Consider the following 16,369-nt stretch of genomic DNA (forward strand, 5'->3'; position numbering starts at 1 on the left):
TGGGCACGAGTCATTCCCCTCAGGTTTTCAGAGGCGCTCTTCCTAAGAAAGAAAACCGGTCCCAGACAGCATTTGAAATGCGTTTGCCGAGGGCGTGACTCCCACGCACCCCAGGTGGAGCACGGGTGGCGACCCTCTCCCCCGGGCGGTGCCCTGGGTCCCCTCCGCTCCCCGGCGGCCCTGGAGCCGCGAGCTGCCGCAGTTCCCCTCTGCTCCGCTAGGTGGCTCTTCGCGCTCTCGGATATCTGCAGGCGTTCAGACAGGTGAATGGATCTCATTGGCTCGCGGGAGGCATGATGCCACCGGGCATCTCTTTTTAAGAGAAAAGCCAGGACCGGTGGAGCAGCCAGCCACCCCTGAACCGTGTGCTTTCTGTGCTGAGCGGCAGGACCGGGCTGCGGAGTCGGACCAACATGAGCGAGGTGAGATGCCCAGCCGCAGAGGGCAGCAAGGCAGAGAGGTGGGAACGGGGTGGGGGGGGGTGCAGGGGGGGGGCGTCTCAGCCCCGTGGTGGGTCTCAGAAAACACGCGGGGTTCCCAGAGGGGCTCAAGAGTGGATGGAGCCTGCAGCCCACGGCTTTGGGGACCCAGTTTCTCGAGACATTTCCGTGTGAACGGCAGTGCGGAAACAAGTTTGCAACTTGTGAAAGTAGCCTTGGGGAGGGGAAGGGACGCCGCCGGGTCTCTGATCGCCCGGTGACTGGGCTCAGGGCTTTGGATTTTTGGACCTGGCAAAGAAGAGAGAGCGATCGTTTAATTCTCTCACGAAGACCCGCGCTTCTTCCCGCGGGGTGGGTGGGCGGGGGGATGTCTTCCCGTGTTGCCGTGGGACAGCCACGGTCAGAGGGTCAGCAGGGTCACCACCCCGCGAGGCGACCTCAGAGAGAGAGGTGGGGAAGCTGGGGTGAGGGGGCGTGCAGAGCGTCACTTGGTGCAGAAACATGGCCTGTAAGGACCTCCCTTGGCGTTGACGGTGGTGGTGGGGGGAACTGGGGGAACATTTGCAGATAGATAGAAGGAGCCACGAAGCATGCATGTCTGATCTGTAGCTCCAGGTCACCAGGAGACACTGGCCAGACGGGGAGTTTATTTCAAACTGAAAAGTCCCTTCTGTGATTATGTGTTTGCAGAATATGTTGTGTTGGGGCAACTGATAGCTCATTTATTTTATTTTAAAGCTTGTAATCTTTCTCTCACATAAGAAAAATGTAGGGTTATACAATTCTGTTCTCGTCCAACTCAAAATGAGCCAAGTCCATTTTCATTTCCTCTTGGTTGTCACTTAATTACTTTTAAGAGATCGGTTATCTTCCTTGTCTTTTTTTTTTTTTTTTAATTGTTTGACAGATGGGCGATCTTTTTTTGGAAGACTAGAGTAAAATTAACAACTTCAGAAATAAAATGCCTTCCTCGCTGCTTTTTTATTTCTCTGATGGCTGACTTTGGAATGTAAACACCAAGCAGAAAGGCAAAGCAGTACAATATTGAGGAACAGGACTTGGGACGGAGCCAAGAGCTTGCAAGGGGGGGTGGGAGGAGGAGGAGGAGAGCGGACCTGGGTGGGAGACGGGAGTCTCCTGGCAACCCCGGAAGCAGGAGCCACAGTGGTGATGTCTGCCTCACGGATAAGTCCTAGAGCACTGCCAAGCACTCCTACACTGTCCCCTGCATCATGCCTCCCAAAGACCCTGGGCGGTAGGTGACAGATGAGGAAACTGAGGCTCAGAGAAGTGAACTAACTGGTTCAAGGCCGGCAGTGAGTGACCAGGAGAGTCAGGGCATGGACTGTGGTGCTGGATGGCTGGCCACCAGGTGCCTGTTGGTGTACAAATGCCCTTGGGGTTCACTGAACAGCTGGGGGTGGGAGGTGGGAGGCAAGGGGAAGGAAGGGCAAAGGTACCCAGGACGAGGCATCTGTCTTTTAGTCTGTGCTTGGGGGAGGGGCTCTCTGCTGGGCTCTATAGTGACTCCCACTGGGGTTGTGGTTAGCTCACCCTGCTTGGCAACAAGATGGGCTGGTTCTTTGGGCAGCTTTACTCCAAGCACAACTTAGCCTATTTCCCATAAAGGAAGGGCCTAGTGACTGGCATGGTCCTTGGGGGGGGGTCATCCCTTGGGTCCAGTTAGCTCCCTGGGACTGTGGCTCTATCACTCATCCCTTGAGGAGGGTCCTGCCTAGGGTGATGCTTCTCCCACGCCTTCCTGGGTGCCCAGCTCATCACGCTTACTTGACTGTGTGGGTCTCCGGGGTGAAGGCTTTCCAGAGCTCACACCACGGTTATGGTCACAACCTCCTTTCCGCTGACCCTGTAATTTGGGCAGCTCTGAAGGCCCTGTCCTGCCCAACTCTTCTTCAGAAGCAGCGGGAAGGCTGTGTTCTTAGTTCTTCTTCTTCTTCTTCTTTTTTTTTTTTTTTTCCAAGGTAGGGTCTCACTCTAGCCCAGGCTGACCTGGAACTCACTCTGTAGTCTCAGGGTGGCCTTGAACTCACAGCGATCCTCCTACCTCTGCCTCCCGAGTGCTGGGATTAAAGGTGTGCGCCACCACACCTGGCTTCTTAGGTTTTTTTTTTTAAGCATGGACAAAAAGACATCAAGATTCAGCCTCTGCTCCTCTGACACCAACCCTTCCGCCTTCTCCCCACTCTCCCCTGCACCCATCTCTTCCTCCTACCTGCAGGCACTCACCCCCCTGCCCCCCCATCTCCAGCTGCTCCTGGCGTCCAGCTCTCTTGGCACGTGTTCCTTGGAGAGCAGGAATTTGTCCTTTCACTAACACTTAAATCTGCTTAAAACATTTAATAAAGGAGAATAGACGCTCTTTGCTGCAGTGGGCACTGGACCCCCCTCCCAAAGTTTTTTTTTTTTTTTTTTTTCCCTAGCAGCTGAATTCAATGTGCCTTCTAGTTTTAATTACTCTGAGGACAGGATTGCAGGGGCCCAGAGCAAGGATGATGTACTTTCCTGTGACCTCTGGGCTTACTTAGATCTGTGGCTGCAGAAACCCGGCGCTCACTAGCTGTTCCCTTGAGCCAGCACAAAGCTGGGCTGGGCTGAAAGCGCTCTTCAGGTGCGAACACACGCTGTTGTTAGCTCTGCACTTCTGGGTCTTTGGGCCTTGAAGGCGAAGGGAGAACAGCAAACTGAGCCCGGAACTAGCTCTCAACTGGGTAAACTTAACACGGTGTAACCCTCACGCACTGGGCACTATTTTTTTTGGAGGGGGCGGGGAGGATGATATGTGACTGACAAGAACAGCACAAGTATGGTGACAGATAAAGTCCAAATTTAGGGCAATGAGAGTGTGGAGGTGGCATGTGGGGGTGTCTCATTTCCATTCCATATTAAATAAGTCAGATGAGCTTGGAGCAATCTATGGGGATGAACTTGAAGATAATTTCACAGGGATCAAAATGAAGGCTTAAATCTAGTAGCTGCCTCAGCAATCCTGCCCGGTTTGCAACATGCCCTTGAACCTAGAAGGCACAGTTGGAAGGCAAACCTTCCCTTTGTTGAAAGGGAGTCTCAGGGATGAGCCAGGAACAGCCTCAGGTTCTCATTTGGGTATCTGATTTAAGTCCCCCCCTTTTTTTTTAAAAAACAAACAAACCCAAAACCCAAAACCAAAAACTAACTTGTTTAGGGGAACCAAGAGCAAGATGCAAACACACAAAGGCGCATGTCTGCAGGGTTGATTGAAAACATGTTACACCGGCTACCCTGATTGGGAAGGGCTGGGGAAGACATTTCCGTTATGCAACACACCAGTAACAGCTGTTGAGTGGACTCGAGACCCTTCCAGAACATCCTCCCCTCACTGCCCTGTCCTGGACTCTCCTGTGGTTTTGGCTTGAGGGGAATGGCTTAACTCAGGGCCAGAGATGAGGGTCTTTGTTCCATGCAGACCTCGGTTACAGAGAAAGGATGACGCTGTTTAAGGCATGGGTGGAACCAGACCAAGGACATTTAAGGGTAAATCTGTGGACACACATACGTATGTATCCCGAGCATGAAACAGATCTTCTACCCGACAACAGCCATCTTGAAAGAGAGAAGGCAGCAAGGACTGTCCATGGGCAGTCTCCTGCAATCCAGTCATGGGGTGGGGGTATGGAACAGGCATGTTCTGAAACCAGAAGCAGTCGTTGATTTAACAAAAAAAATCATGCAGTATTGGTTTTGGGGGTGCACACGGTTCACTGTCATGGGAACCCAGAGGAGAGACAAATAGTGAGATGAAACAGACTAAGGTGAGAGTCATTGTCGCAGTTCTGAGCTTCGGAGGCCATGATGACCAGAACCCCTTGCTGTGGGTGGGTGGCTGGGTTTGTAAAGGACCCACTTTGAATTGAAGCGTGGCTTCTGGGACGAACTGAAGCCATGTGGGTTTTGCAGTTGACCACAGCAGTCCAGCATCAGAAGGCCAAATGACAATTCATTTTTTTTTTTAAATCCAGTTTTAACCTTCTTTAGGGGATGCCTGAAGTGGAGACACACAAAGATTTACAGAGAGCCATTTATGTTTTCTTTACTAGCATACGTTAATTGTGCAAAATCATGGATTTCACCGTATCATTGTCATACTTGTATATAATATCCACCAACCACATTGGCCCATACAGTAGTGGACATTCTTGGTTCTGACTGGGGACAGTAAGTTCCAGTGATTACAATTTGATTTCAAGGTTGCCTTTTCCTAACAGGGCAAGAGGAGCTGGCTAAGCTTTGGAATGTGTTTGCCAGGACAGGATTGTAGTGGGTTGGCATAACCTGTTTGCCCAGCCTTTAGTCCATTAATCAAAACTCAGGATCAAAGAGCCGTGTTTTTCTTTTCTGAATTCTAAGAGTAACTGAAGGCAAGATACATTATTATTATTATTTTATTTTCAGAGAGGAAAATGGGATAAATGACTCAGTTGATTGTATTGACGGTTTAGTGGCAAAGGGTTGGGCTTTGGAAGTCCCCATGTCTGGGAGGCTGCAGCTTCTGCCCAGGTGTTTGCCATTGTCATCTGTTCCCTCAGCGCACTTGTGTACAGAAGCATGCGTCTTTAGGCTCCTGTGGTGCTCAGCCAGCTGGGTGCAGGAACTCTTTAAGCACACAGATAGTTCCAGAAACTCCAGGCTTGTGGTTTCTCATTAATTTCCAATGGCTTTCTGGAAAACGCTTCAGACCTGGGGAGAGGAAGAGATGAGCGGCTGCAGGTGGACAGGTTCACATTACATTGGTTGCTGGTTTTCTAAGGACAGTCTTAGAGATCACACTGTTAATGGCATTATCACTTGCAGCATATTGATTGGAATTATTTTTCCTGGGCCATAAACTTTCTGACAGGGAAAGGCTGGGCCAGCGGGTTGCTCTTGGTTTATGTCCAGCTATTAAATGAATTTCTGAGTGTGGGTTTATCAGCAACTGTGACCCATGCATCAGGGTTTGATTTTTTTTTTTCCCCTCTAAGTGTTGCTATTTGTGGCTGGGGTTGGGGCATATTTGAAGAGGTCAAAGGCTATGTTTCAGTTTTTTTTTTTTTTAACTTCTGGTTCGAAACCTGAATTTTCCATCTTTTTAAGTGGGAAATGGGAGTGTGGGTATATGGGACAAATACATGTTTTCATGGGAGTGAAAGAAAGGAAGGAAAAGTGGGAAGACTCTCGAGAGGAAAGAATGCCTGACATTTGGAGCAATGTGGGAGCAGTATGGTCTTCACACAGCCCGTTTGTCTGCATTGTCTCCACTGCTTCAGAGGAACTTGCTGGAATCCAAACAAGAGGGACAGTAGCCAGAGAAGCGGGGACCGGAGGCTTGGTTTGCTGTATCAGAGAAGAAGAGCAGTTTGCCGTGGTTAGAGAATAAGAGTCTAGGCAGATCTTTAGAGAGAGACGTCGAAGCAGGCAGCCAAGTTATAAATTACGGCATGTGGTTGGAGATTAAATATGCCTACCATATGGAAAGCAAATTGTGTATGCAAATATTTCAATTAACAGTAAAATTAACTGTCAATAATTACAATATTGTTAAAAAATTAATACATCTATTTTAAGCAAAATACTTGACTACTTTAGTTATATGACATATGTGAGAATATTTAGGTATGTTAAGTATTTGTATTTGACATAGGACCCATAGGACAGTTCCTTCACACAAAAGGATTAACCTGCATGCATTTTCCTGGGGCCTTCCAAAGCTGAGTCCTGCTCCACTCCCATAGCTGTGTGATGAATTCTGCACATTTCTCATCCAGGTACTATTAATATGCTCCTCTAAGACTTCGAAATGATGGGAGGGATGCCTAGGCAAGGAGAAGACATTTCCCATTCAGTTGAGAGCAGGTGATGTTGAATCTTGACACAAGAAACTTCCACCCTCCTTATTTTGTGCGCAGAACAAAACCAGCCTGTCACACCCCTTGATGGCCCAAACCTATATAGTCAAGCATCCACTCCCAGACTGTCTTCTACAACCAGTTTGGTGAAAAGTTGACGGTGGGCATCAGTCTGCCCATTCCTGTGCCTCACAAATCGTTCTAACGCTGTGCTTCGTCCAGCCTCTGAAAGGCCGAGGGCTTGGCCATGTTCACAGCGCTGCCAGAGGATGAAGCGATCACCTTACACAGTGCCATCGTCTTCCATTCTGCTCTTCACCTGGCACCTTCCAAATCGAAGGGGGCACAGCAGACTCATGCGGAGAGAAATAATCCTACCCAACACCCAAGGGGAAGGAACGCGGCAGTGTGGACAGACTAAGGAAGAGTCTAGGGACCAGCAGAGGCCCCCCGTTTCTGCAGGTTGCTCCCTCACTGCGCAGACAGTCTAGGGCTTTGACGAGACTCAGATGACTTCAGTCATGCATGCCCTCCCCAGCCTGTGGCCTGAATGCCCAGCACCGTCCCCACCCTCCTGGGCTGGAGCTGAGATCTGGGTTACCTTAGGATTGCTTTTCTCCTGATTCTAAAATACAAACTGGTTTAAGTGAGGTGTGACCAAAGAAATAGCCACCAGTCCCCAGAGGACCACACTGATGGCTAAGCCAAGTTCTTTACCAAATGACTAGCTATGCTGATTGTATGTAATCTCCCTGAAAAGAGGATTTAGAAGGTTGAAAATATGCATGGACATCTATTTAATCATATAAGACACAGCAAGGAAATATATTGTCCCTTTGTCCTAAGATGCGTGTGCTTTAAATTGATACATGAATACATCTATTTGTGACTAAATTCCAGTATTAAAAATAAATTGAGCCAGGTGTGGTGGTGCATGCCTTTAATCCCAGCCCTTGAGAGGCTAAGATGAGGGCATCTCCTAGACCAGCTGGCCAGCTAGGCTAGCTGAATCTGTGAGCTCTGGGTCCAAGTGAGACTCTGCCTCAGCAACTAACATGGAGAGTTATCAAAAAGGAACCCAGGTAGGAGGATCATAGTGAGTTCAAGGCCACCCTGAGCCTACATAGTGAATTCCAGGTCAGCCTGAGCTAGAGTGAGACCCTACCTCGAAAAACCAAAAAAAGAAAACAAACAAACAAGGTACCCAGTGTCAACCTCTGGCCTACACACACACACACACACACACACACACACACACACACACACACACACAAACATACACACAAGTATACACACACAGACATGGATGCACACACACACTCATACACACATGCTCACACACACATACATGGACACGGACGCTCATACACACATGGACACACACATGCATACACAAACACACACATACCCACATGGACATAGACACACACACACGGATATGGACACATGCATGCCCATGCCCCAGCATGCATATGTGTACCCACATCCATATGAACATGCATACACTCCACACACATGCAAAAATGAATTAAGGAATTGGATCTGTTCTAGCACATAAGTTCTTTACAAGCATTATTTTCTTACTAGATAATAATATTTCATTAGGGATTGTTTTCTTGAACCTGGAAAACAGATTAATTATTTCTAGAGTTTCTTTATCCAATTTTACATTTCTCCACAGTTTTAAAAAATTTTGTTTATTCAAGAATGACAGATTGAGAGAGAAAGAGGGAGAGAGAGCGAGAGAGAGAATGGGTGCGCCAGGGCCTCCAGCCACTGAAAACAAACTCCAGATGCATGTTCCCCTTGTGCGTCTGGCTAACGTGGGTCCTGGGGAGTTGAGCCTTGAACCAGGGTTCTTAGGCTTCATAGGCAAGTGCTTAACCACTAAGCCATCTCTCTAGCCCTCTCCACACTTTTTTGATGTACAAAGAAATCCATGTCCTCAAGGAATGATCACATTCTGGGCCTAGGAATGGCTGTGTGGCAAGGTCTAGGGCTGGCATCCTCACTGCTGAGGGTCACAAATGGATGCCAGCCTGTACAAGACCTGCCCATGCCCAAGACATGAGGCAAGAGAGCTGAGAATCCCTTTAAAGAAGCTTCTCTTTTTCCACGTCTTGAAGCCTTCCAAAAGAAAACAGTAACAAAGGCTCCAGGTTGTCACACTGTAGTGATGACACCTCCTTGGAATGATGGGGTGCTTTAGTATAGATCTGTTCCCAGAGGACCGCCACCTGGCTCCTCCTGTCTCGGAATTTCTGCTGTGCACGCTCATCTTTGGACGACAACATACTGATTTAGCTTGTTAGTGTTTGGGACTTCCTCAGTCTACCTGCAGACTCCCAACAGGACCACGGAATAGCGTCCACAAAGGCCATTGCTATCAGTGACCTCCCGAGTTTTGGATAATAAACTTTGTTAGGGAAAAACAGCCTAGAATGAGCATCCACAATAAATGTTATTATCTTAAAATTATTTAAAGGTGATAATGTGATATTCTGTTCAGGGTAGTTATAGAGCACACCCAAGCACAATTTGAAAGAATGAGGGAGGAAGCTGGAGAAAGTACTCAGCAGTTAGAAGCACTTGCCTGCAAAGCCTGAAGGCCTGGGTTCAATTCTCCAGTGCCCATGGAAAGCCAGATGCACCAAGTGGTGCATGCACCTGGAGGTTGTTTTTTTTTTTTTTTTCAAGGGCAGGAGGACCTGGTACACTCATACTCTTTCTGTTTTCACTTTTCTCTGTCAAATTAATAAATAAAAAATATTTTAAAAAATGAGGGAATAATTAGAATACTATCTTTTAGCCATAGTGCTATGCTGGTTTTATTATTAGCCCTTGTCAAGAATTCAAGATGCTGGGCTAGAGAGATGGCTTAGCGGTTAAGGTGTCTGCCTTTGAAGACTAAGGACCCATGTTCGATTCCCATAACCCACGTTAACCAGATGTACATGGTGGCACATGCATGTGGAGTTTGTTTGCAGTGGCTAGAGGCCCTGGTGAGCCCATTCTCTCTCTCTCTCTTTCTCTCTACCTCCCCTCTCTCATAAATAGAAAATAAAATATTAAAAAAGTCAAGACATAGTGTGTACGTCTGGTAGTCAGTTGTTCGTTGGAAAGCGCGGGCATCTGTAACTCACGCACGTTTTGAAAACTGCTTCTTACTGTCTGCTTGAATGGCTGTGAGTTGTTGGCCTCAAGGCTCAGAAACCTCCTAACACTAAAAGGGTTTGTTAGTGCTTCTCTTTGTATGAAGGAAAGTCTTGTGGTGAAGAGTACATATAAAACAAACCATCTTAACCACTTTTGTGTGTGTGGCTCAGTGCTGTTCAGTATGCTAACACTTGTGAAAACATCTGCAGAGCTTTTCATCCTGAAAACATGGCTGTGTAACCATGAAACATCCCCTCTCCCTCTTCCAAGACCCTCGAAGCCCTGTACTTCCTCTGTCTCTGTTCATGTGATGCGATGTCTTATGCAAATGGCTCTCTGTGTCTTTGGTGATTGGTTGATTTTCCTTGGCATAGCACCCTCAAGGTTGCATGTGACTTCTAATAGGTAGTATTAAAAGCCACTGTTCATGTTTATTTTGTTAAATATATTCATTACTTATTTGAGAGAGCAAGGGAGGGAGGGGGAGAGAGAGAAAGAGAGAGAGAGAGAGAGAGAGAGAGAATGGACACTCCAGGGCTTCCAGACACTGCAAATGAATTCCAGACTCATGCATCACCTTGTGCATCTGACTTACATCGGTCCTTAGGCTTTGCAGGCAAGTGCCTTAACCACTAAGCAATCTCTCCAGCCCTAAGTGTTCATTTTTCAACAGGTGACTGGGTGGCCTAAAATTAACACTGTTCAAAATCACAGCACTCTCGAGAGAAGCCAGTCTTGTCTATTGAAGTGCACATTTTCTTATTAAATTTCTCATTTTCTGTCATGTTCTGAATACAACCCACTTTCTTTTACACCTGTCCTAATTTCACTTATGTCTTAAGAAAGGTACTCAAAGCGATGTAGTCCTGGATATTTTTCAGCCTTGAGTGAAAGGAGAGGTCCACAAAAGAAGTCTCCACAAAGCAGTTCTGTCCTCCCAGGTCTCCGCCTGGTTTTCAAGGGAATCAATTTCTTGCCTGAATTCTTCACCTCATGTCCTAATCACATGTCAGCATAGCAACTCTTGTGAATGAATGGCTCGTGGGGGCTTTGTGGCGAAGTTTTCATCTGTCAGGAGTTTCCACTAAGCGCCTTCGTGCCTTGCTCACCTGTCATGGCTCTGAATAAAGAAAAACGCTCTTAGCCCTCTAAGTCCTTAGCAAGCATTTCCCAGAGAATTCTGCCCTCGCTATGATCCAAGTGACACGTTCCCCGAGTCTCATTTCCTTCTGTCTCCCATGAGCATGAACTTTTAAGAGATGACACCTTCTCCATCTTTGTACCCAACACCCCATAGCTTTGGTTGACTTGTTACCTGCTCGACATGGTGCTGGGGGGACGAAATAGACATAGTCTCTGCTCCTCAGAGCGTTAGCGTGACAGACAGGGCCACATAAAACTGATTCCGCTCTGGGGTGCGTATGGAGTCAAGGTCCGGTTTATATACATGGCAAGTGTTGAGGAAGCAGCGGCTCATTGCTTAGGGCTGGGGAGACAAAGCCCAGCAATGCCTTTCTGAGGGGAGTCGGACTCAGGGCTTCCTCATGAGTACCACAGGAACTATCTGAGAATTTATTAATGCTCAGTTTGAGTGAACAGATACACAAGTAGTGTTATAATGCTATATTTAATTCTGAATTGCCTACTGATAACAATGACCTGAAATATATCATCATATACTTTTCCATTCATATGAGTGAATATTGGGTGCTGTTTGAATTTTCATATGTCTCTTGAACAGTGAAAGGTAAAAAATTCTTTGCTGCATGGGAAATAGGTCATAAGAGGACAGTTAATTTTTTTTTTGAAATTTTACATATTGTTTGAATTGTGAGAAATCTGCAGGTGCATTTAGAACTGTTTATAATTTATTTTCTACTAGTGTTCATGTTTATTCATAGTTTGATATTGTTGTTCTCTTTGGGTCTCCCAGCTCTAGGTAGCAGCTTAAACATTATGATGATAACGTTGGTGATTTTCTTTCTGGAGTTTGCCTGTGGATGGACTCCATCTGTATTTATAGCTCCTTTCTCACATCTGCAGAAGTCCTTTGAAAACTTCTCCACAATACAGTGCCATGCCTTAAATGTTATTCCTGGCTGTGCTCTCCACCTTAGAAATGTAGGCCATCTTCCCTTCATCTTGAAGGAAATTTCTTAAAATAGATGTAGCAATTAGTCAAGCACCTCACCAAACACTTCGTTTGAGATCAAAGCTCTCTTTTCTCTGGACTTAATCCTTCCCCCATTTCAAAGCTGGCTTGTTTCATTTATGGGGCGTTGCTTTAGAAATTTCCACGTCACTTTTTCTGCTGAGTTTTGTCAAGAGTCACATCTGCCAGGGACTCATGCGAGTGTCCCCCCCCCCCCCCAGATGAGTTCTGGATGAAGATTTTGGCTTTTCACATGACAGAAATATAGACCCAGCCCGGTGTGACTTTGGGCCTAAAGCAGTGACCCCAGGAGACTCCTTTCCTCAACTCTGGGTCCCTTTAAAATCACAACAGGGAAGTGAGTCTTGGCCAAAGCTTTGAGAAGATTTCTGCTAGAAACGAGGCAATTTTAAAACAAGCAACTGCTCTGTGATCCTTGAAATTCTCTCCTACCCACTCTTCTGAGGTGCCGTAGCTCAGGGTTGGGATGTCCAAGAGAGCTCATGACGAGGGCTGGGACAGGACTGGTGATACTCTTGTACAATTGTGAAAACATACAGTTACCCTATGGGATGGTTGATCTCAAGTGTCAACTTGGCAGGGTCTGAAATCACCTATCAGACAACTCTCTGGGTATGTCTGCGAGCGGGTTTCTAGATTAGGTCAATTGAGATGGGAAGGCCTATGGCAGCTTTCTGTGGGCTGGGGTCCCAAACTGAATACATTTATAATGAGTGTTACATTTATAAAGGCCACCAATACATCTGCCGAAGTCTAATTTTAATGTGAAAGTTTCCCCTTCTAATGTCCAGTACCGAGTGTTTATTCCAGTTTTGTCCCAAGCTTTTTCCTACCCTCCAAACTTCTGACTTTTCTTCCTGACTGCCGAGGTTCCTGGGGGATAAAGGGGTGCCCAGAATGCACATGCCCAGTCTTGTTCCATTAACGGAATGGTTCACCTTAATGACGCTGGTCAATATGGGAAGATGTGAAGCCATGTGGTGGCCTGAGCATTGGCCTTTCATAGTGACCTTGTCCCTGGAAAGCAACATTGACTTAATTAGAACTTGGTTTGTTTTGCAGCAAGGTAAGTTATTCTGGCCATCAGCAGGATAGGAAAGTGAAGGATGAGACAATGTCTCCTCAGAAGGAGATAGCCTCAGGTAGAGTTGTAGGCAGGAGGGTGGGCGGGCCACATTTCACAGGGAGAGTGTCGGAGTGTTTATCTCCCCAAGGAAGAGTCAATCAAAAAGCCCATATGGGGCTGGAGAGATGGCTTAGTGGTTAAGGTGCTTGCCTCTGAAGCCTAAGGACCCAGGTTTGATTCCTCAGTTAAGCCAGATACACAAGATGGTGTGTGTTTCTGGAGTTTGTTTGCAGTGGCTGGAGACCCTGATGTGTCCATTCTGTCCCTCTCTCTCTCTCCCTATTTCTTTCTTTCTTTCTCTCTCTCAAATAAATAAAAATTAAAAAAAAAAATTAAAGGCCCATATGGGCTTTGGCTTATCTTCTGATCTTCCTTAATTTCCTTCTTGAGCTGTGATAACTGATTTAGAATAAGACATTCTCCTTACTTCCAAAAGTGTATGACCTCAGTCTTCTATCATTTTCTGAAGCTATTTTCATTTTAGTTAAGTGGGAGAAAAATATGGCAATTTCTTTATGACCAAAAAAAGAAAGTCTCCAGCTTCGGAAGCCTGGAACACCCTTCTCGGAGGAACACGTTTAGCACGTACAGTGCCAAGGAAGCATCTGCATTTCCACACAAGAAATTGCTGCACTGCTGTGGTCTTGGCTTCATAGGAAGAGTATTTGGGGGAGAATTATGAAACCCATTAGGCCTGCGAACCGTCAGTCAGGTCGGGCACACACTAGGTGCCCAGGGCCGTGTTCACAGGCCCAGAGCTCTCAGTGCACAGGACAGGTCTGCAGGCCTGGTGTGGAACCTCCTCTGGGGTCCATCATGACGTTTCAAACAACCTCATGAAATGTATCTTTCCTAAAGAAGCCCAAACACTTCCACATGTAGAATTCCACTTTTGAATTTTGTGTGTCATGAATTTCCACACTGTTGCTTTGATGTTTTAAGCTAAGGCGAGCCCCCCCCCCCAAAAAAAATCTCATTTCCAGTGTGCAAGCAGATGGATGAATTATCTGTTCCATGGGTGGTAGAAGGTGTCCTCTCAATCAGGTCTTCCGTCTTCCAGGCCAATGGCTCCCCTCTAAACAGACAAGGTTAAGAGGCGAGCGCCTGGATCCTCAGTCTGTCTGCTCGTATTCCATCTTTCCACTCAGCAGCGACGTCCTTCGGCATTTTTCTAAATTTCTCTGCGTCTTTACATTTGGCCTCTGTCCAACCAGATCTTGGTGGTACCCATGACATAAGGCTGCTTCTCTGGCTGCGTTAGGTTCTCGGTTTTGAAACTGAGAAAATGCAGACACCTGCCCGTGAAGACATTGCCTTCGCCTCTGGAGGGAAGACACAGGAGACGCTTGCCATCCGTTTGCAGATGAGCTTCGCAGCGGTCGCCTTCTCGCTGCTGGGGGCTGGACACCCGGCGGGAAGCAGGAAGGAGGGTGTTGATTTCTGGCTCACAGTTTTCGGGGGAGGTTTCAGCATGGTGGGGAGAGCTGGCGGGAGCAGGCCACTGGACATCACTATGTCACAGAAACAGGGAGCAAGCAGAGGGAAGGGACTCTGTGCACCAAATGGGAAGGCCAGCTCCCAGAGACACAGCTCCTGCAGCCTGGCTTCACGTCCCAGAGGCTCCCTAACTATCCCGACTAGCGCCGCCAGCTGAGAATTAAGTATCCAGCACATGAAGCTGTGGGGAGCATTTTCCATTCCAACCACCACCGCTTCTCTTGGATGAGAACCGACTGGGCTGAGTCCTTTCTCCACATCCCCGCTTTCTCATTTGATGAAGGATCAGCTGAGGAGAGCTGATGATGGTGTACCCATCACCCCTCCCCACCAGAGTGGATGGGTTCTCAGGGATAGGGAGGGAGGGAAAAGTTTTCCCAGCCATGGGGACCATTCATTCAGTGGTCTTTGGTCTTCCTGTGTCCTTCATTTGATTACACTTAATATGGCCTGCTCCTGGACGTAACAGTGACAACATGGAGGGATGAAGTGCTGGTTTTGCTGTCGACAGCCAAGAAAAGATGTGTATTTTTTCTGTAGCCAGTTTCTATGACCTTAGATGACCACACGTAGATTTCTTGGCCTTATTTTAGTCAGCCCCTTTGGCCTTTGAAATGTGAAAGTGCTTGAGCAAATTACATCCATCCCAGAGGGACTTCAAGCGGGCTTGGGCTTGAAGCTTGTATTGATTACCTTCCATTGTGGGTTTCATTTGTTATCGAATAAAAATAAAATGAAATAAAATAAAAATAAAAATGACTAGCTCTGCTGGTTAGTTTTTAACCTTATCAGCTTTACAAGGTAACCTTGTCCTTAAATGGTTAGTTGCAGGCATGCCAGTTTCTGCCATTGTCTTTATCTTTGATTGACAGTTTTCCACCCTCTTTCTTCCTCTTGACATGTTGCTGCTGGTCAGCCCTCACTTATAGGACAGAGGGAGAGAGGGAGGAAGAGAGAGAGAGAGAGAGAGACAGAGAGAGAAAGAGGGGAAGAGCGAGCAAATCTCTTCTCTCCTGCTCCACAGGAGTCAGGCACCTTCTATGTATTCTGTGACAGTTCATTAGTCAACTCTGGATGCCCGTGCTTCTGAGAGCCCATGGTTGTCCTTCTTCTAAGCACAGCCGCTGCTCTGGCAAGAGTCTGGTCTTTATCCCAAGCAGCCATTATTTCGTAGATGATCCAAGGAAATGACCTGAAGTCAGGAGGCCAGCAGAGGAAGTAAGTGAGAGGAATAAGGTTTCTTCAGATGTGGAAGATGGATGGCTGCATCCATGTTCATACATCTTCCAGATCCTTCTGAACCCTGGGGTTTTCAAAGATGGCCAAGCGGGGCTTCGTTTGACTATTACTGGGATCAGCGAAAGTGGCTGTCTGGTGATTCATGTTGTCCCTCACCCCACCTTGGCTTTTGTGGAGACTGAGTCAGGGACATGCATGGGATGACTTCTCCCAGTTTCCATCCACAACTGTCTTTTGGTGATGAGCCTGTCTTCCCCCTGGAAGATCCTTTCTAGAAAAAAACAAAAAAAAAAAAAAAAAAAAAAACAATACAAAGTGTGATTTGATCCAAAATCACAAAGCCTATCCACGCCAGAATGAGAGTTTCAGGAAACCTCCACTGGAATCCATAACTCAATGACTGGCATCGGTAGAGGCGGTGACTTTAATGGAAGAATCATTACAAATGGCATTCTGTGTTTGGCTTCTCATAACAGCCGGAGCAGAGACATGCTCAATTTAATTTATCGTAATTCACCGTGAAGAAGAAATTGACTAGATTAAGAAGCCAAGGTGCTGAGGCCTGCAGCTCTTACTGTCGCTCGGCCCCGCGGGGGAGGGGACGCGTGGTGACTCCCAGTAATGACTGCATCGGGTATGATCTTTGCTACCTTCGATATACAGTGTCTAATGGAAAAGAAACAGTCCTGTCATTCCGAAAGCCTGTTTTATCATCCCTGTGCTATGTGACTCCTTTTAGGGACCAGATACATGCCATGGGAACATTAACATGCATAGCTCAGTGGCAAAGGTATATTGTTATGTCCACGTTACAGACGTGCTCACTTCCCTGAGGGTCAGTGACGTCACCTGACCA

General features: G+C 47.0%; 1 protein-coding gene across 1 annotated transcript in view; it reads left to right on the forward strand.

The window, feature by feature from the left end:
• The first annotated feature begins 278 nt into the window (after positions 1-278).
• The window catches only part of Pcp4 (Purkinje cell protein 4), a 64,748-nt gene continuing 48,657 nt past the window's right edge, over positions 279-16,369 (forward strand). Inside the window, exon 1 of the mRNA XM_045150695.1 lies at positions 279-422. Within this exon, the coding sequence (XP_045006630.1) occupies positions 414-422 (9 nt within the window). The 5' untranslated portion in view covers positions 279-413. The remainder of the gene's footprint in view (positions 423-16,369) is intronic.

Source organism: Jaculus jaculus, chromosome 5 (assembly GCF_020740685.1).
Source record: "Jaculus jaculus isolate mJacJac1 chromosome 5, mJacJac1.mat.Y.cur, whole genome shotgun sequence".
NCBI lineage: Eukaryota > Metazoa > Chordata > Mammalia > Rodentia > Dipodidae > Jaculus > Jaculus jaculus.